Raw genomic sequence first — 21,738 nt, forward strand, 5'->3', positions numbered from 1 at the left:
TGAATGAATAAGTAGAAATCTTAAAATCTAATGCTAATTGAAATTATAGTACTTTTATGGATGGATAAAGTAAATGAATGTTAATAGTTGTTGTTATTTGCATATGAACTTATTAAGCTATATTATATAGCTTACCCCCCTCCTTTCCCAAGTCTTATAGGTTAAATTAGCTAGCTCGGGTTGAAAACCGCTGGAGATGTCATCACACTATCAAGCTATCATCGTAGGTAAAAATGAATACAAACCTCTTAATTTTATGGCATGTATAGGGACTAAGTCAATTGTGAATGTGTCATTACAATTTAGCCAAAGGTATTGGCTTGTAATGGTTAAGGGTTTGATGTAATGTGAAGTCATGTAAATTGGCTTATATTGGCTTATATTGATATTTGATTTATTTGGTATAAGGCCATGAGATCTGGAACATATAGATTATTAGGTTGTAAGCCTATTTATTTAAGTATACATGTGCCCATGCAATGGTGATGTGTTGTGGTTATGAATGCTTGATAATTTAATTTGGATTTGTTTAGTATGATGATAAACATGGCTTAAATAAGAATTGGTAAGTTGGGCATGACAAAATATAAAGTCTTATGCATGTATATGTAAAGATGAAATGATCACAGTCATGTCTTATTTGTGTATGTTTAAGTGCTCACTTATGCCATGCTAAATGCCTTTGAAGTCATGTATATGAATGTGCAAATAAGGGTGACAATTGGCTTGGAAAATAGCCTCAAAATTGTCCACATGGGCAGGCACACGGGTGTGTGTCTAGACCGTGTGAGACACACGGTTTGCCCCCATGGGCGTGTGATCCGGCCGTGTGTCCCTTGTACCCTAATTTGGTAAAACAAAATGCTTAGTAGTAAACACACGGGCAGAGACACGGCCGTGTGTCTTAGCTGTGTGGAGGCCACTACCTGAGCATACAGGCGTGTGACTTGGCCGTGTGACCTCAATTTAGTTGATGATGTCATAAATGGAGAGTTACATGGGCGTGTCCCAAGCCACACGAGCGTGTGAGACCACACGTGTAACACCCCGTACCCGAGACCGTTTCCGGAGTCGAATACGAGGTGTTAACGGACTTAATTCATTAATTAAACAGCTCATACAATTCATTTTAAAATTTCTAGACAAGCTGGCTAACTGCATCACAGTCGCTTTAAAAATCATATCTCGAGTTACGAAACTTGAAATCCAATTCCGTAAATTTTTCCTAAAACTAGACTCATATATATATCTACTAATTTTTTTCTAGAATTTTTGGTTGGGCCAATTAGTACAGTTTATTAGTTAAAGTCTCCCCTGTTTCAGGGTTCAACTACTCTGACCTCTATGTATTACGAATCAGATATCTCCCTGTACAGAGCTTCAATGACTATGCCGTTTATCTCTAATAAAACTAGACTCAATAAGGAATCTGTACATATAAATTATGACTTCTAATTATCTTTGTAAAATTTATGGTGAATTTCCAAAGTCAGAACAGGGGATCCAGAAATCGCTCTGGCCGTGTTTCACAAAAATTTAAACATCTCATAAAATATAGCTCATATACCTGTTTTGCTTATTCCATATGAAAATAGACTCATCAAGCTTCGATTCCATAACTTATGCATTATTTAATTCCATTTCTACTATTTTTAGTGATTTTTCAAACTCACGTCACTGCTGCTGTCTGAATCTATTTTATGGTAAATTTTACCTATTTCATGGTTTCCATGGATTAGCTAGCAATTTGACATACATAATACCAAATATGATCATGATTAGCCATTCCAATGGCTAATCATTACCAAGCATTTCTATTTCCATACCACTCAATAACCATATCATAAGACCATACATATAAAATGATTATAATGCTATACATGCCATACTCAAAATATACAAGCCATTATGCCAAGATGGTATACGGATAGTGTGAGCGTGCCTCCGACCGTTTCCGATTTCCGAGCTGGCTTGTCAACACTACAAGGAATGAAAAGGAGGGAGTAAGCATAAATGCTTAGTAAGCTCACATGCAAATAGCAAGTAACATAACCATATAAGCAAACATAAAACATCATTTGCATAATCAAGACATTCATATCACCTTTTCATTTATCATCTTACCATATTGTTGTTATATCGAGTTTTCAACCCGAGGGTTAAGTACATACCTGTTCAAAGTATCCATTTCACAACACTTACCAATACGTCCCTTTCATCTTGAGTATTCCTCCATTTGAGTAGAACTTTACCCGTTGAACACATCGGAATATAATTCGGATACATGGATAACTTGCACATAAGTGCCACATATGTAGCCAAGCTACCATGTAACCCGCCCATAAGTGAACTCGGACTCAACTCAACGAGCTCGGCGTTCGCATCCATAAGTGAACTCGGACTCAACTCAACGAGTTCGGATGCCTAGTTACATCTCACGAACTCGGACTCAACTCAACGAGTTCGGACGTCGCATCCATAAGTGAACTCGGACTCAACTCAACGAGTTCGGATGCCCAAATATCCCAGTGACATGTCACTTGTATCCTAATCCATTCACGAGGTTCAACGGACCTTTTCCCAATCATGTGTCTCAACCATCTTCTACGGAATGCCGATATCGATACTCGGTAGTATTTCACATTTTCCAAGTATATCACATAATTTGACATATTATCAAACAATTATCACAAGTATAATATTTCATAATAATTATCATATCATTTAAAAACATTAAAACATTTAAAATAATAACTATGTTACCAACATTTACATATGAACTTACCTCGTATCTGAAAATGGCTATTTTATCATTTCGTCCACCACTTGGTATTTTCCCCATTTTAGCCTCAATTTCAGTTTTCCTTGCTCTATCATTTAAAATATAGTCTAATTAGGACTCACATTATTCAAATTGACCCAAAATCATATTTTGGAAAAATTACAATTTTGCCCTAAACTTTTGCATATTTACACTTTTTCCCCAAAGCTCGTAAATTAAAATTCAGCCTATTTTCTTATGTTTTATGACATGCTGATCATTTTTCCTTCTATGGCAACATCAAATTCTCACTCTAACATGTACTTATGACTATTAGGTATTTTTACCGATTAAGCCCTTTTGCTCGTTTTCACTTAAAACCGAGTAGCACAAGTTGTCTAACATAATTTAAAACCTCATATTCTATCATAAAACACCAAAATACACAAATTTCACCTATGGGTATTTTTCCAAATATAAACCCTAGGTTAAATTATTGCTAGCATAAGCTAAATCGAGCAACCGGACTCCAAAACGTAAAAATCATTAAAAACGAGGCTAGAACGAACTTACAATCGAGCTTGGAAGCTTGAAAACCCTAGCCATGGTTTCTCCTTGCTATATTCGGCCATGGGGTTGAAGATGAGCAAAATTGGCTTTTAATTTTGTATTTTAATTCATTTTACCCTAAATGACCAAAATGCCCTTACTACTAAACTTTCCAAAATTCCATCCATGTCCAATTTTTGTCCATAGACTTAGAAATTGGTAAAATTACTCTTTAAGGACCTCTAATTAATAATCTAATTCAATTTTATGCAAAATACTTCTAGAACACAAGTTTTGCAATTTATTCAATTTAGTCCCAAATTTCAAATTAAGCACTTTATGCATAAAATTTCTTCACGAAATTTTCACACAATCATGCAATCATATCATAGACCTTAAAATAATCATAAAATAATTATTTATATCTCGGATTTTGTGGTCACAAAACCACTATTCTGACTAGGCCCAAAATCAGGATATTACAACACGGCCTACCCACACGGGCGTGTGACCCTCCAAAATAGAAAAATTTTCTAAGTATTGTATAAGTTCTAAGAATTCTCGGTATAGTCTCGAACCACACCCAATGTATGTTTTAGGCCTCGATGGCCCATATAAGGGACGATATACATGTGAATGAAAAGTTTTAATTTGGATGGAAATTTTATGGCCCGACTTTGTATGATTGTGTGAGTTTATGTCCGGTAACCCCTCGTACCCTATTCCGGCGTCGAATACAAGTAAGGGGTGTTATATATAGATATGATTGACTAAACTAACAATACATCAGACTGGACCTAAAAAGAATAGATCCTGAATCTAGTTATGGATTTATTCACTTTCGACGTTTATAGTGCAGCATACCTAAATCCTAAATAGATTACAAATTATGTATGCGTGACTCGTATACTTTGATGTGAGTAAAAGCCTGAGTTCAAATAGATAAGGAACCAACAGTTGGTGCATTGGGTATATAACTTCTGCAATATGTAGTGTTATTCACAACAGCAAAATTCATAGCCGAAGACATGGGTAAATGATATCCTCTCATTAGTATTACATGGTTGATGAAAAGTAAAAGTGGCCACGAGTTGTTTTTCTTTGTGATGAATAATTTGATTACTATTTGATAGTAATTGACTTTTCATGAAGAAAGATGTAATGATTACCATGAGATAAAATATGATCATACTAGGAGAACGGATATTATCCCAAAGAGATTAAGGATATCCTATGAGGGTAACACACTTATGACAAGGTTATTGGACGGTCATTGATCGAGTTGCTTTCGTAATGGTATATCGTTAGGGAGAGCTCAGTCACGATACTATATTGGAATGACTTCATGAATCAGTGAGTTTATAATTAATAGGAGAAAAGTTGAAACTTAATTATAAATCATTTGAGCCCTAATTGCATATGTTGAATCCGTCCTTTTGTTAAGTTTGTTGAAACTATAAATGAATTGCATGTTAAATTAAATGAGCAAAAATGGATAGAGATGGTGTAAATGGAGAAATAGGAAACACTCGAAAATTATTATGGTTTTCTCCAAAATAAAAATGAAAATGGAGAAATAGAATCATTTGAAAATGAATGTAGTTTTCTCCAAAAATAAAATGAAAATGAAAAATGAAAATGACCGAAAATGAATTTATCTTTTTGAACTAAATGAAGTTTAAAAATGGAAATGAATGATTTGGTCATAGTAAACCCATTGAATGTAGAAATATTAAGTATATTTTTTTATAGATTCTTTTACAGTAAAGTCGTCATGATTTTAACGGAATTAGAATTAGGTTGAGAATATTATTTAATAGAAAATAAATTGATATGTTTATTTTGGAAAATAGAAAAACAAATATTGGGTTGGATCAAATTATAAAGTAATGGGTTAAAAGTCCGAGAATTACTTATAATTAGACCTAATATGGGAGAGGCTCATAAGCCCCTTATATTAAAGGGAGGGACGACAAACCCAAGTAACATTAACTAGGGTTGTCACCCTTATACTTCTAGTTAGACTAAGAGTTTGTTTTTCTAGTTGAAATAAACTTATACAATTTAAGAAGTGTTTTACTTCTTCTTAAACATAGATACACAACTTTAAGATATTGTTACTCTTCCCAAAAATAGAGAGGGTCTATTCTCGACTATTAAATCTATTTTCCATGCTTAATTTAATTCCATGTTTTCTTATATTTCTTTTAACCATTGGGCTATTTTCTCATTCTTGAAATAATTTTACAATATTTATTTTAAAAATAAAGCGTGTCACATACTACAGTTTGATGCAAAATTTGTAAAATAATAAAAATAGTGCAAGAGAAGGGATTTGAACTTAGGTTTCAATGATAGCTCCACTAATACTTAACCAACAGACCATCATTAACTCATTTATTTCCTTAAAACGCACAAATAATCTAAAAAATTAGAGTATGGCCACTCTCTCTCAATTGACAAACCCGATTCTACTAACCTTCTATTTTTGAGATGGATTTAATTATATGTGCTTACTAGACTTTTAATCCAACACTTTATAATTTAATCTCACACAATACTTGTTTTCTATTTCTCTAAGTAAATATTATTTATACTATTAACTTATTTAATTAAAACAATTTTCTCAATTAAATTCTTATTTGTCAAACTCATAACAACTTTATCATGAAAGAATCTATGACAAAATATATTTAACATACTTATTCAATTGTATTTATAATGATTAATTAATTTAATTTCATTTTTGAACTTTAATTATTTAATATAATTTGAAAACTTTAACTTAATTAAGTTAGTTCCATACTTAGTGAGAAAACGCATTTATTTAACGCATTTATTTATGAATGCGATCCATTTCTCTAAATTCATCATTTCTATTCATTTTTGTCCATTTGGTTCTACATAGAATTTTTTTTCAGTAAGCTGGCAGAGGGACCAATTGGACATATATAATTAACGCTCAAATAATTTATAAGTCATTCCACTAAAGTATCGTGACTTAGCTCTCCTTAATTATATACCATTACGAAAGTTATTTAATAACTGTTCATCCAATAACCTTGTCATAAGTGTATTACTTTCATATGATATCCTTAATTTCTTTTAGATAAATCTGTTCTCCTAATATGATCCTATTTCACCTCATGGTAACCATTACATCTTCCTTCATGAAAAGTCAATGACCATAAAAAAGTAATTAAGTTATTTATCACAAAGACAAACAACTCGTGACCACATTTGTTTTTCATTTATCATGTACCCATTAGTTGGGCTATAGACTCCACTATTGTGAATGATGCTACATACTGCAGAAGTTGTATACTCAACACACCAGGTTTCAGTTCCTTATCTATTTGAACTCAAGCTTTTACTTACATCAAAGCATACGAGTCACACATACATAGTCCATCATCCACTCAGGTCTAAGGTACGCTACACTATAAACATCACAAGTGAATGAATCTATAAACAGATCTAGGATCTATTCTACTTAGGTCCTATTTGATGTATTGTCAATCCAATCAATCACATTTATGTCTCTATCTTTTGGAAGTCATCGACTCCGATTCTCAAAAAAAGTATCTCCCTAATTGGGCTTGACAAACGACATATTCGTTTTTCAATCAGTTTGTTCATTTTCAATTAGACTAATGACATGTTTAGGTTCATCTACTAATACAAGTCGTTTTTTCGTATTAGGATCAAATCACGTAATACCGCTTACTATTAGTTAAATATTAGATAACTAGTGAGTCAATATTTGCTTTCATTTTGCTTTGCGTGCTAAAACATTGAAAACAATATACAAAGGGTATTAATGTAATTAATGGATGTTATTATTAAATTAATTTGTTCAAAAAATATAAGTATACAAAATAAATATACTACACTTAGGCACCAGATCCAACATTCCTTACATCACTTATGGAATCCTTAAGTTGGGAAACCCTACCTTCCAAAGTTGACAACATATCTCTCGATCTGGTCGCTTTCCTGCCCCCCAGCCTCCCTAGGCTCACTCTGATTGTTTACTCCTTTCGTCATCTCAACCGACGCCTTACCGGACACTAGCTTCTGATACCAACTATCACAGGGGTAGAACTTTAATCTCGCAAACTGCATGACCTTAGGCATAAACTTATCTTCAAATCCGCCTTAGTCAACTTAACCCTTGAAAGTGAGAATTCACAAAGGAAATTCTTTAAAGCATCGGAGTAAAACGGAAGCAAACTCAAAGCGACGAAGCAACGAAAGAACTAAAAAAGTCACAAGAAAGTAATGCACATTAGCTGTTTGAGTAAATGATATCAAATATATTCAGTAAATCTGAATTGAATGAATACAAATGAGGAGGGAGGTCTCAATTTATAGTTGAGCTCCCCTAGATCCATTGGTATAGATTGAATTACATCAACGACTTAGATTCATGCCTATCTATAATATGAGAGTCCTAAGGGATTTAAACACTATACAATCTTATCCCAAGATTACAAAATATTCTCCATGGTAACTTTAGTTTTACTAGACCTACTAAAGCTTCAAGTACATGGGCTTTGTCATATGTTCTACGAAATGGATCAGTTCAAGTGAGTCAAATGAGCCCCAATTAATCAATTAACTTCCATAAGACAATTTGTGTACATTCATTATTGGCCTTGATTCGCTGCTCATGACACTTTGACATGAGATTAAGAAGAGAATAAAAATTACCTTGCCTTAGTATTATTTCATGTAAGTTAAAATTGTTATTAAACTTTATTATGTGGATTTTGTTTTTAACTATACAAGTTTCATTCAGGCTTTTAAAACATTAAAACTTTACTTTGAATTTATTTTTAAATTAAAATTAATATTAATATAAAAGAAGTCTTAAATGGTAAACAAGTCGAATAGGATGTTGAAAAAATACATGTTATTTATTGAAGTTTGACCTCTAACCCAAAAACAAGTTTAAATATTATATAAAATATAATGATTATAAACCTATAAAACTTTTTCCAAATAATATTATTAACGTTACATATGTAAAAATTATTATTTCAAAAATTATATATGTTCGGAGAAAAAGTAAATCATGTTGATATATATATTTTATTAAATATTTTAATTATTTAATTTTTTCTTTCATAATAATAAAAATATTAATTCAAAAATTAATGTAAATATGTACTTCACTCATTAAAAGGTAATTCGATAAAATCAAGCTAATAATAAGATTAGACTTTTAAAATGAGAATTATGAGAATTAAAATAATCTTAATCATTAGATCAAAATAAATAGTTGTAAGCTTTAGATTAATTAACTTGGGTATTAGGGATTTATTTTTTTAATTTTTATTGAAAACATTGGTCAACCATTTCATTCTAAAAATTTTGGAACATTTCTTTTGATTGATTTCAAGTACTCAAAGAATTTCAAGCATATTCTCAAAAATTATAGAATGAAATGGTTGACAAAATTTTAATTAAAATAAGTACCATATACCCAAATTGATTAATCTTACTAACCCTAATCGATCTCATACTTTCCATTCTAATATTTTTGCTCCCAAAAAGAAATTAAATCTAAAATCCTAATATACACTATGAAAAGAAAAAAAGAATGATAAGGTGTTGTTAATTTTATTTTAATAAGGTAAGATAAATACAAAATCTAAGGTTTAAAACCGTTTATTTTGATCTAATAGTTAAGATAGTTTTGGTTCTCATTTTAAAAGTTTTTACTATAGTTATCATCATAATTAACTAATAAAATTAACAATTAACTTTCATCAAATCAATCTTAAAATTCAAAAACAAAATCATAAATTTCTAAAAATTAAACAAATTCACAATTTATATTAAATATATTTTATTAACAAAATAATAAAATTTAAATTTAATAATATTAACAATTATTTTCCATTAAACCAATCAATTAAACTCTAAAATATTAACAGCATTATCTCAGCGAACTAATATGTAAAACTTTTGCTATCATTGAATAAAAAAATTACAAATACCATATTTAATAAAAAGTAAAACTCAAATACAAAATAACCTATTAATCCTACCATAAAAATAATTATCTTTTACTGGATTTCGCCGACAATAAATAAAATAAAGGAGCACACTTGCTGTTTTTGGTTGGGCATTGACATGTAAAATTTGACTATGTAGTGTCTGATTTGACATTTTTCTGGCCGATTCCTGCCCCTAAAAATGGCCCAACAAGATTCTCACACGTTTAGTTCTTTTGCCCTCACGAAACGGCGTCGCTTTTGTATATCTCTTCAAACTGTGCGTACCCTGAAAAAGCTTCCTCTCCACTTCAATAAAAAGTTCAATTTCTTTATACAAGAGTGAGTAATACGCTTTTAATTAAATTAATTTTTTATTTTATAAGAAATTTCAACAAGAAAAAGTGAAAAAATACTTTATTCACCCTTAAATAAAGTAGCAACAACTTTTATTAAAATAAAATTATTGTAACCTTTAGCTAGTTTGAAATGTTTTTCATTTTATAAAATATTTTTAACTAACAAAGATTAAAGTCAACAAACCTCAATAATTTTTTTAAAAATATGTCGTTATTTTTCAATTGCATCATTTTTATAGTAATAATATTTTTTAAAAATATGTCGTCATTATTTCACATTGCATCATTTTTTATAGTAATTTATGTCGTCATTATTTCATATCTTTGTAGTGATAATATTTTATTAAAAATACGTCGTCATTGTTTTACAATGTCCTTGAAATTGAAGTGATACAAGGTAAATATAATTTTATGGTATTTTAGTTGTATTGGAGTGGAAATTTCGTTAAAAGAAAAGGAAATTCAAAATTTCTTTCTAAAAATAAGAAAATTATTTAATACGGAGTTTTGAATTTTACTAACAAAGTTTAAAGGACCATATATTTCTATAATAAAAAATACATGTGACCATAAAGCCAGAAGTGAAGATATTTCACTTAAAAAATATCGAATTTGGTTGTCTATTATTTACATAAGACTTTGGTTGAATATAGAAATACTTGCCATAAATTCTGAATCATTAATTATATATATAAATATTAAGGTAAATTATAAAAATAGTCACTTTTGTTTGCCTCATGATACATTTTAGTTACTTATATTTGAAATGTTACGTTTTAGTCACTTATGTTATTATTTTGTTACGAAGTGATCACTCTTCCGTTAAGTTCTGTTATCTCCCTAACGGTAATCCTACGTGGCAGTCTAACTAGATATTACTGAATCTGCTAATACATACTTCATCCGAATGAAGTATGTATTAGCAGATTCACTATATGATTATATATATATATATGTATATATTTATGCATGTATCATATTACAAAAACAAAATTTTAATTACTTATACCTAATAAAACATGCATCTCATTACAATAATAGTTATTTTCCAAATAACATATTCTTTTATAATTTTATTTCTTATTTAATATTTTAATTTAATTTTAATAATGCATACTTTATTCTGATGAAGTATGTATTAGCAGATTCAGTAATATCTAGTTGGACTGTCACGTAGGATTACTGTTAGGGAGATAACAGAACTTAACGGAAGAGTGATCACTTCGTAATAAAATAATTACATAACTGACTAAAACGTAACATTTCAAACATAAGTGACTAAAATGTAACATGAGGCAAACAAAAGTGACTATTTTATAATTTACCTTAAATATTATAACAACTTTATTTTCAAATTTTCTTCCAATATAAATTATATTCATAATATTACAAATATTTAAAATTTAAAATATATTTTTAAAGTTGTTTATATCTTTCAAATATTGTCTCATTGATAATTTTAATTAATATGTTATTATCTAAGTAATAATAATAAATTTATAAAATACACAAGTAAATTATGCATCGAGATAGAAAACTATTATATACAATATGAAAAAGGCATAAAAGCGCGTAATGATAACAAGTGGCGCATCTCTTTTTCTATTTAATTTCTATAGTTTTCATTATTAATTAAACTAGTTTGTATTCTTGTACAGTGGGTTAATTGTGTATATTAAATTTATAATATTTTTATAACATTATTTTTTAATTTTTTTAATAAATTTCTTCAAATATTATTAATAAATTAAAATTGATATAATTACAAAATATATTTAAAAATACTTAACTAATTTAGAATAATTTATATTAATGTTATTTAGTTTTAAAATAATATTAAAATAATATCAAATTTTATCATGATTTGAATATTAATATTAATATATTTTAATTTAAATAATATTATTAATAATTTTAGGTACATTATTTATTTTATATATTATTAAATTAAATTGTTTGAATGTCAAAATTGTTAATATTCTATTCTTTTGTAATTTTATATTTATCTTTACTCTATTCAATTATTGAATGTAATTAGGTTTTATTTTTTATAATTTTATATTTATCTTTGCTTAGAATCATAAATAAAAAAAATCAACATTTAGTATTATTTTATAAGTTTTGTTTTCATCACCAAAAAATTGATTTTCACTATTATTTGATATGCTCAATTTTATTATTCGATTTTATTTTATTATTATATTTTTATTATTTGAAATTAGTAGTATTCTTCTTTTGTGAAGTTGGAAGAAGGAACGGAAGTCAAAATGTTTCTATCTATATAATTAATAAAATCTTTGATTTGATATGTTGAGTTAATTAGACGTTAACTCAATTATAAATTTATAAAAAGATCTTTCGTATTTAAAATAAATTATATTATTCAATGGTACTTTAGTTAATTTAATTAAAAATAAAAATATATGTATTATGAATTTGAACTTATGTCAATTACATTGAAAAAAATATACGAGTCAATTAGGCACCAACTCAATTACGAATTTACAAAAAAGACTTTTCAGTATTTAAAATAAGTTATATTATTCAAGAGTACTTTAGTTACTTTAATTAAAAATAAAATATATGTATTATGAGATTTGAACCCATAGCAATTACATTAAAAAATTTTAAATTTATCACTTAACCAAAACTCTATTTTAATTCATTTTTGCATTTTAATTTTATTATATACACTCTATTGCCTCCATCAATTGTACCTATACTAGCTATTAGTAAAATCCATGATTGAGTTAGTGTTATGAGTCAATCGAGTACTAAGTCGATTAGGACATTACAAAATAACCTTACAAATTTAACATAAGTTACATTATTTGAAGACACCTTAGTTTTTTAATTAAAAATAAAAAAAAGACATGTATTGTGGAATTTGAATCCATGCTAATTACATTACAAAAATATTTAAATTTATCCTTTAACCAAGACTTCATTTTGGCTTACTTATACATTTTAATTCCATTATGCACATTTTAATTGTATATTTATACTATTAATAAAATTCCCGAGTTAGTATCACAAGTCAATCAAGCACTTACTCGAACAAAAATGACTTTCGAGTTTAAAATAAGATACATTGTTTGGGGACTTTAATATTTTTAATTAAAAAGAATAAAAATGTGTATTGTGGGATTTAAACGAATGCTAATTATATTAGAAAAACTTCAAATTTATCATCTAACCAAGATTTTATTTTGGTTTATTTATACATTTTAATTTTATTACGCACATTTTAATTGTATATCAATACTATTAATAAAATTCTTGATTAGTGTGGTGAGTCAATTAAGAACAAATTCAATTAAGAAATTACGAAATGACCTTTCATATTAAAATAAGTTATATTATTAGAAGGTATTTTAATTTTTTATAAAAATATATATGATGGATTTGAACTTATTTGAATTACATTTGAAAAAACTTAAAATTATAATAAGTTATAGTTATTAATTAGGACTCCATTTATTGTAACTTTTATTAAAATTTAAGCCAAAGTAGAAGATAATATTTTAGGAAAAGTATAAGAATTGAGTATAATACACGAAAACTTTGAAATTAAAAGGGAAAAAGAAAAGAAATTGTTGCTCTATAATATTTATTTATTTATTTATTAGAGCAATATAAATAGTTCAATGAAATTTACCTGGGATAGTTAAAAACTGTAATGTAACAGTTTGTTTCCCTTTTAACCGTCCTTCCATTCCCAAACAAAGCATCCTTTTCCTCTCAAAATCTTCCCCTCACCCTCACTGATTTTCTCTTTTACAAATTACATATAAAAAATCAAAATCAATAGGAAACAAAAACAACAACAATATGCATTGTCCTCAATCCTTCAAACCCCATCCTTTTTAATTTTGAATTTCCTCAAATTTAATTCGATTTGGATCGTCATCTCCTTATCTCCGATTCATTCTTTTTTGAACTTTATTTCGTTAATTCCGATTCAGTTTTATCGAACCGGTTGTTCCTTTTAGGACCGGTAACGCAAAACGGATTTCAAGGGCGGGAATGGAAAGATTGGTAAACGATTGCAAAGCAAAGAGAGTTTGAGAAATCAAAGGATGCCAGGATTAGCGCAAAGGAATGAGCAATATAGTAATGCCTCATTTGGGTTTTGGTCTAAGCAAAATGACGTTGTTAGCTACAATCAGCTCCAGAAGGTATCCGGTTTTAATTTTCTTCGCTTTATTATCTTTTTTTCGGGTTTTTTTTTTTGTTTTTATTGAATTGGGATTGGATTGTATCAATTTTTTTGGATTGGGTTTTTGTTTATGTTGACGGGTAGTTTAAGGTCTGATTGGATCTTAATTGATTGGATTTTTAATTCTTTTTTAATTGTTTACTAGATCCAGTTTATGGAATTAATTTAATTTTGTTTATGTGCCAATTTTCACTCTAGTAATCTATTTGTTGTTTCATGAAATCTGTCTTTTGCTTAGAAACGCTGTCCATTAGTTACCTAATTTTGTTTAGAGCCGAGGCACTTAAATTTTAGTGCTGTTCCTGGTTTTGAATTGAGTGATGGAAGAAATAGAATCTGGAAGTTTGATTATTAACTTCATCACTGTGGATTTTCTTTTTACACTTTGTTGAGCTCAATGTGGCTTCCGGCTGCTATAAATGTTCGGTTTTATCTTTTTGGCTGTAAAACGAAAGTGATTGAAGAATTGGGAATTCCAGAAACGGTGCTTTTTTTTTTTTTTTTTCCTATTAGCTAATTAGGATGGAGCACCCAAATGGTTAGAATGTGAAACTTCAATTCTGAATCACAGGTAGAGTCCTTGTGCCTGGTGGAGGCATGGTCTATGGCATAAGTTAGAGCTACCTCTTTGTGTAACCCAAGACCTAGCCTTCTCTGCACTATGCTCTCCACGGTCCATACTTTACAGAAAAAAGAGGGGTAGTATTGATTATGCAATTTAATAATTGATATGATTTATAAATATGTGATTTATTGATTTTATTTTTCTGATATATTACTAAGAGCTTTGATTTTATTTTGTAGTTCTGGAGTGAGCTGTCATTGCAAGCTCGGCAGAAGCTCCTTAGAATTGATAAACAAACACTCTTTGAGCGAGCTCGCAAGAACATTTACTGCTCCAGATGTAATGGGCTGTTGCTTGAAGGTTTTTTGCAGATTATCATGTATGGAAAATCCTTGCAGCAGGAGGGAGTAGCTGGTAACCTTCATTACAACAGGTCAGGAGCCTCAAAAAAGGGAACTGGTGGCGGATTGAATTTGACAAACGGGACACAAGATGAAATTCAAGATCCATCTGTCCATTCTTGGGGAGGTTTGACAACAACTCGTGATGGTTCACTGACACTTCTTGACTACTATTTGTGCCCAAAGTCATTTAAGGGTCTACAAAACGTTTGTATTGATCAGATTGTTTTCTCTGACTATTTTTGCCCCTTTCTTCTAGTTTTTGACGTTTTAATTGAATCAGGTGTTTGATAGTGCACGTGCAAGGGAGCGGGAGCGTGAATTGCTTTATCCTGATGCTTGTGGTGGGGGAGGTCGGGGTTGGATAAGCCAAGGAATTGCTAGTTATGGAAGAGGACATGGAACAAGAGAAACATGTGCACTGCACACTGCCAGGCTTTCTTGTGACACCTTGGTGGATTTCTGGTCAGCTCTTGGAGAAGAAACTCGGCAATCTCTTTTAAGAATGAAGGAAGAAGATTTTATTGAGAGGCTTATGTACAGGTGTGTTTATGGCTCTTCTTTATGGTTGAATGTGTTTCATTTTCTATATTGTTCAGCTGGCAAACGGTATGAAGTCAGATGATAATTGATCAAGAGGTTCTCATTGGAGCTAGAAAAATAAGACCGATGGTGGGAATGTCAGAACTATAGAGGACAAAATTTTTGTTTGATGATCTTAAAGACATGAAAGTTTCAGTTGTGAGCCATTCAAGCTTTTGATATTCTGTGTTCTCCTAATTGATGACTGATTAGCACTGTGAAGTAAATTCAATTTTGGAGCCTCTGATTTCCTAGATAAGAGAGTTAAGTTTTTAAACGTGTATAATTATTGAAATAAAACTAGTACTCCTGGAAGCATGTATTGAGCTTTAGTAGTTCGGCTTTATGCATTCTTAATGGCTTTTGTGCACTATACGAAACCTTTCAAGGTCCAGAAAGTACAACCTTGACGATTCACCCATTTGTTTTGCTAACTTTGGAGGATGGTTAATCCTATTTTTTTAATCAAGACACTAGGTCGGCCAAATTTTTTATATATTGAAGGAGATCAAAAGAAAATTCTACAATCTTTCAGAGAATAAAACATCTTGATCTTAGAACCAAGATTTATGAACAAATGATCTGTCTTTGTTTCTGCCCCCCCTCTAGTTATCATTTTTCCTTCCGTCTTCTGAATAGTCAACTGTAGGCTGTTCAGTTCTTTATCAGAGGAGAATTAAGGATTTGATGAAATTGATGGGCTCTTTTCCTTGTTAAAATAAATTCAAAATAGAACCTTGCTATCTAGAGATTGTGAGAAGACATGGAAACTGTTTTTTTATTTTGAAGCTATCCCAAATATGTCTGATTTCTTTCAATGTTGGTGTTTCCAAGTGATTCTCATGGAAGATGAACGGGGAGGGTGAGTTGGAGTTTGAAATCCCTGAAACGATGGGTAGTGGAAGATGCGCATACACTGTTTGCATCAGTTATCTCCAGTAGATTGCCGGCATGCTTATTACCCCTCTTGTTACTTCTTCAATTCAGTAAATATTTGCTGTTAGGATGGAGTCAAATATTTCTCTGTCTTCTTGTCAGGTTTGACAGCAAGAGATTTTGCAGAGATTGCAGAAGAAACGTTATCCGTGAGTTCAAGGAGCTGAAGGAGCTAAAACGCATGCGTAGAGAACCTCGATGCACTAGTTGGTTTTGTGTTGCAGATACAGCTTTTCTGTATGAGGTGCTTCATACATATCTTTAACCTTTTAGTGCACTGACTACTATATTATACTACAATATGTTCATCTTTTGATTTACTTGTTCATAATGAATGTATGGCTAAACTTTTTCTTTACTACTACCCAGGTATCTGATGACACAGTAAAAGCTGATTGGCGCCAAACTTTTGCTGACACTATTGGAACTTACCATCATTTTGAATGGGCGGTTGGAACTGGGGAAGGAAAATCAGATATTAGGGAATTTGAAAATGTTGGCATGAATGGAAGTGCTCGAGTCCGTGGTTTGGATCTTGATGGCTTGAGTTCGTGTTATATTACCCTGAGGGCCTGGAAATTGGATGGCCGCTGCTCTGAACTTTATGTAAAAGCCCATGCACTTAAGGGCCAACAATGTGTGCATTGCAGGCTTGTAGTTGGAGATGGTTATGTCACAATCACAAGAGGTGAAAATATTAGAAGGTTTTTTGAGCATGCTGAAGAGGTCGAGGAAGAAGAGGTATTTCAAACTTTGTTAGGCTTAGGAAAAAAATTGTTTGGATATTAGAGATGTTGAAACTTTGACTCATTTCTTTAGGATGATGATTCCATGGACAAGGAGGGAAATGAGATCGATGGTGAATGCTTCCGTCCCCAAAAGCATGCGAAGAGTCCTGAACTTGCTCGAGAGTTTCTTCTTGATGCTGCTACTGTTATATTTAAGGAACAGGCATGTTCCCAACCATTCTCCTTTCTTATGCCTTAGAGTCTTGCAATATTGCTGCTCTTCTTTTCAAATATTAACATAAAAACATTTTATGTTTAGAAGAATGAAATAGTGAGAAAGTTAACAAAAATCTGGTTCATATAAATGAGCTAATGTTGTCAATTAGGGCTAGCTATCAATCATAATTCATCCAATTGTTTCTCAAAAGAATATTGTTTGAAATATTTTCTGTTGGCTCTTGCTTTTTAGAGGAGCAGGGCTAATGATAGACGAAAAATTGTCTTCAGTTAAACTTCATGATTGATAGGCAAATGCTTTGAACTTGATATTCGGAAAGCACCTATATGAGTGATAAATAAAGTTGGGAAGATTGTAATTACTTTGAAAAGTATTACCATCGGATGTTCATCGCAGTATAGCTACTCTACTGGAGTGAAGAATGCAATTAGTTTGTTGTGCAAGCAATGATATCATCAAAAAAGTATGATTGTATTACGCCAAACTTGCTCCATGTTGTTAAGCTTGCTTGGGGACAAATTCTAATATGATATCTTGTTAGTTTTGTTGAATTGTCAAACAAGTCCCATGCAGGTGTTCAACCTTATTCTTGTTTGCTCACATTCATGTTAATACAGAGGCAGTAGCACACTTTTTACTTGAGGAAATCAAATTTTCTGGTAATAATTAATAGAGATTCCTCTTTCTAAGAAATTCTAAGCAATTGTTGTCTAAAGGAGCAAATGCACACTAGAGGTTTTGATCATTTGGAAAAACACCAGGGGATGCATGGTGTGGAAGTGCGGGTTGATCCTAGTTTCACTGTGAACTGCTAATTTAAGTGAGGTCATCTTCAATCAAGGATAATGAATTTAGATTTGAGGCTACATATTTTGGTCCTTTGTTTTGATATAGGTGATTGCCATATTTCACAAACTTTAAAGAAATGGTTTGCTTATATATTTGATTAAGAAGAGTTTTGAAAGACCTTTAAAGTAACTGAATCAAAGAGTCAAAATGAGTTTATGTTGAACATTCTAAAGCTTGGTAGGAAAAAACTTGGACTTTGTTTGGTGGTTCTTGTGGGTAGTGGCACAGCAATCATACGGGTCAAATTGCTTCAGTTGTTTGCCTTTTGCGTATTTGCTAAATTTATGTTACAAATTTTATCAATGATTTACCCATTTTGATTTTCAGGTTGAAAAGGCTTTTAGGGAAGGAACAGCACGCCAGAATGCACACAGTATCTTTGTTTGCCTTGCAATAAAGCTGCTGGAAGAACGAGTTCATGTTGCTTGCAAGGAAATTATTACATTGGAAAAGCAGGTCAGTATAATTGGGATATGCTTTCCTTTCTGCATATTAGTAGATATAGGAGGCTATTCTTTAGATATTGATAAGTATTACCACCACTAAATGATTCTACAGATGAAGCTTCTCGAAGAAGAAGAGAAGGAAAAGCGTGAAGAAGAAGAACAAAAGGAGAGGAAAAGAACAAAAGAACGAGAGAAAAAGCTCAGGAGAAAGGAGAGACTGAAAGGAAAAGAAAGAGAGAGAGAGAAAAAATGTGCGGACTCAAGCGTTACTCCTGATTTCTCAAAGGACGTATCTTCACCAAATAGTAAGGTTGAAGAAAATGTTTCCATTAATTGCAGAGACTCGGTGTGCGAGACGAATGATATAATTGTGTCTACACTTGGTTATCCAGATGATCAAGGAGAACAGTGTTTAGATGGGCATTTGGCATCAAGTTTGCAAAATCACTCTTTTGATAGTCCTGATGGAGAAGGTACAAAGGTAAAAGATGGGAATGGCTCTTTTCCAACAGAACAATCAAAATTTTCTCGACAGAGATTGAAATTTCGCAAGGATGGTCAATTTGATACATCTCTGACATGGTCCAATCGGCGTCGATTTCCTGTTGTGTCAGAAAGTGCTCCTATTAATAGATCTGAAGCTAGATATAAAAGTGAAAACTTTGAGGCTCCTTCAAGGAGCATCAATGGACCAAATAAGCAATTAAGGATAAACAGTGCAAAGTCCAATGGTCGGAATTGTGATGTTAAATATCCTGAAAAGTTTCAGTGTCCAAACAGCCGGAGTGACAGATATGACATCTACTCTTGCAGCTGCGGCCAACACAAAGAGTACAGAGCCAAAATTGAGCCATATGTTTCTGTGACTGGAGTAGGCCAAGAACCCAAGGCTGTAAGCAAGTCAAAATCTGCATTAGATATGTCCAAGCAAGTCTATCGTGGTAACAAGTATAATCAACAAGAGTACATGCATGAAGACTGTGGAAGGCTAAAAAATAAAATTATTGCAGGAAACAATCCTTCCGGTAATAAAGTTTGGGAGCCCACAGAAGTCCAGAGAAATTACCCCCGGACCAACTCTGATACGGATATTACTCTGAGGTCATCTACTTACAACAAAGGAGCTGGACTTGATAATGACTTTGTTAAGTCATCAGGTGAGACATGCACAAGTGAAGCTAGTGTAAATTTGGGTGAAATCAGTCATGATCATAGCAAGGTTAACACATCAAGCACAAGCCTTGCAACAAATGAGAACTGTGATGTTGAAGCACAGGATAAATGGTCTTCATTGAATGCTGCATCTGAGGATGTTGAAGTTCGTCCTAATAGAAACTCTACCTTGAGAGAAATTTCTCATTCTATGATAAGCAGCAGTTCTAGTTCTGATAACTGCTATTCATGCTTTAGTGAAGGAGATAGCAATACCTGCTCTTCAAATAATGGAAACATAGAATCTTCATCATCAGATTCTGAAGAGGCCAGTCAACGATCAGATGGGAGAGATACTTCAAGCTGCGTTCAAAATGGTTTCTCCGAGTGTCAGGTGAAGGGAATTGATAAAAAAGAGGATGTCAATGGAGGCATTGCTTTGGAAAGCGAGGCATTGTTTGGACATTCACCTGATGGGAGAGATTCTTCAGTCTGCATTCAAGATGGCTTCTCTGAGTGTCAGGTTAAAGGAATCGAAAAAAAACAGGATGTCAATGGGGGGGTTGCTTTGGAATACCAGGCATTGTTTGGGCATTCACCAGACAGTAGAGGGAACAAAGTTTCTGGAAATCCACTGACAACTGTTGCAATTTCTGATAATGAAAAATCGACTGCTGTTATGAGTTCTCAACATCAAGGCACGTTTACATCAGTCCATAACCAACCTATACAGTTCCCAGTATATCAAGCTCCTTCAACCATGGGTTACTACCATCAGAACCCCGTTTCTTGGTCAGCAACACCAGCCAATGGATTAATGCCTTTCCCTTCAAACCCCTATTTTTATACTGGCCCTCTTGGCTATGATGTAAATGGGAACTCACGTTTATGCATGCCATATGGCACTGTGCAGCATTTTGCTACCCCTCTGTTTAATCCTGGTCCCGTTCCGGTTTATCAGCCAGTTTCAAAGGCCAATGGCTTGTATGCAGAGGATCAACTACAGATTCCCAAGCTGGTTACAAGGAAAGAAGATGATTTTACTGAAGTTAATTCTGAGATGTTTGCCCCTGGCAGGCTGCATACGACTGAACAAGCAGCAAATGGAGAAGGTGGGCAAAATGATGTCTCTACCAAACCACACACAGATGACACTAGCTTTTCCTTGTTCCATTTCGGTGGGCCGGTGGCTCTTTCAACTGCATGCAAATCCAATCCTGCCCCCCTGAAAGAGGAGATCGCCGGGGAATTTTCTTCTCAATTTTCAGCTTATCATGTCGAAAACGACCATGCTTGCAATAAAAAAGAGACCACTATCGAAGAGTACAGTTTGTTTGCGGCAAGTAACGGAATAAGGTTTTCATTCTTCTAATATAAGTAGTTAGGTAGAGGTGACTGTTTGGCATTTCAGTCCCTACCCTATTTCCCAGAAAGTGGAAGTTTGAGAGTACCTTGTAATTCAGTATACAATGGTCTTTGCTGTGAAAGAAAATCCCAATTTTAGTTTATAGTTTCTTATTAGATGGTTGCTCAATTTTCTCATTTCCTTTTTTTTTCCTTAAATTTTTGATGTAGAGAATGAAAATGTTGGAAGAGTGCCTATTAAGGTTTGAGGGCTTTCTATATTTTTGTTGAGGTTTGAGATTTTGTTTTTATTTTTCGGAAATTATTTGGATTTATTTTCTTTTTAATTATAGATTGTTTCAGATTTTAATCTATATCAAATATGGTTTGTCGTATATCATTATTAATAGCACCCTGATTCAAGTAGATTTTAAATTTTTTTAAATTTTAATTAGTATTGAATTTAAAATGAACTCTGTACACAAATAACCAAATTAAATTCATTTTTAATCAATGACGTTAATTGAATATAATTAAACCAGTTTAAATTTTTAAAAATAGAACTCAATAAGATCGAACTTATTAGAATCTTAGTGCTTGAACCTAA

At 31.8% G+C, this 21,738-nt stretch overlaps 1 protein-coding gene and 1 long non-coding RNA gene across 3 annotated transcripts; one reads left to right on the plus strand and one right to left on the minus strand.

Annotated features, from left to right (window-relative positions):
- Positions 1-1,696: 1,696 nt before the first annotated feature.
- LOC128280755 (uncharacterized) lies at positions 1,697-2,281 on the minus strand. The gene is made up of 2 exons (XR_008270891.1): positions 2,203-2,281; positions 1,697-1,980 (listed from the first exon to the last, which is right to left on the minus strand). It is a non-coding gene; the product is annotated as an uncharacterized LOC128280755 (long non-coding RNA).
- An 11,031-nt stretch (positions 2,282-13,312) lies between these two features.
- On the plus strand, positions 13,313-21,512 carry LOC108483304 (uncharacterized). 2 transcript variants are annotated; one of them, XM_017786623.2, is made up of 9 exons: positions 13,313-13,849; positions 14,695-15,063; positions 15,140-15,399; positions 16,477-16,618; positions 16,744-17,115; positions 17,194-17,325; positions 18,517-18,645; positions 18,748-18,940; positions 19,028-21,512. In XM_017786623.2, exons 1-9 carry the CDS (start codon positions 13,751-13,753, stop codon positions 21,157-21,159), a joined length of 3,828 nt encoding a protein of 1,275 aa, XP_017642112.1. In that variant the 5' UTR covers positions 13,313-13,750; the 3' UTR covers positions 21,160-21,512. The 2 variants fall into 2 exon arrangements, with proteins under 2 accessions (XP_017642112.1, XP_017642111.1); XM_017786622.2 differs by having other exon boundaries at positions 18,748-21,512.
- Positions 21,513-21,738: the final 226 nt, after the last annotated feature.

The sequence above is a fragment of the Gossypium arboreum genome, chromosome 1, assembly GCF_025698485.1.
Source record: "Gossypium arboreum isolate Shixiya-1 chromosome 1, ASM2569848v2, whole genome shotgun sequence".
Classification (NCBI taxonomy): Eukaryota; Viridiplantae; Streptophyta; class Magnoliopsida; order Malvales; family Malvaceae; genus Gossypium; species Gossypium arboreum.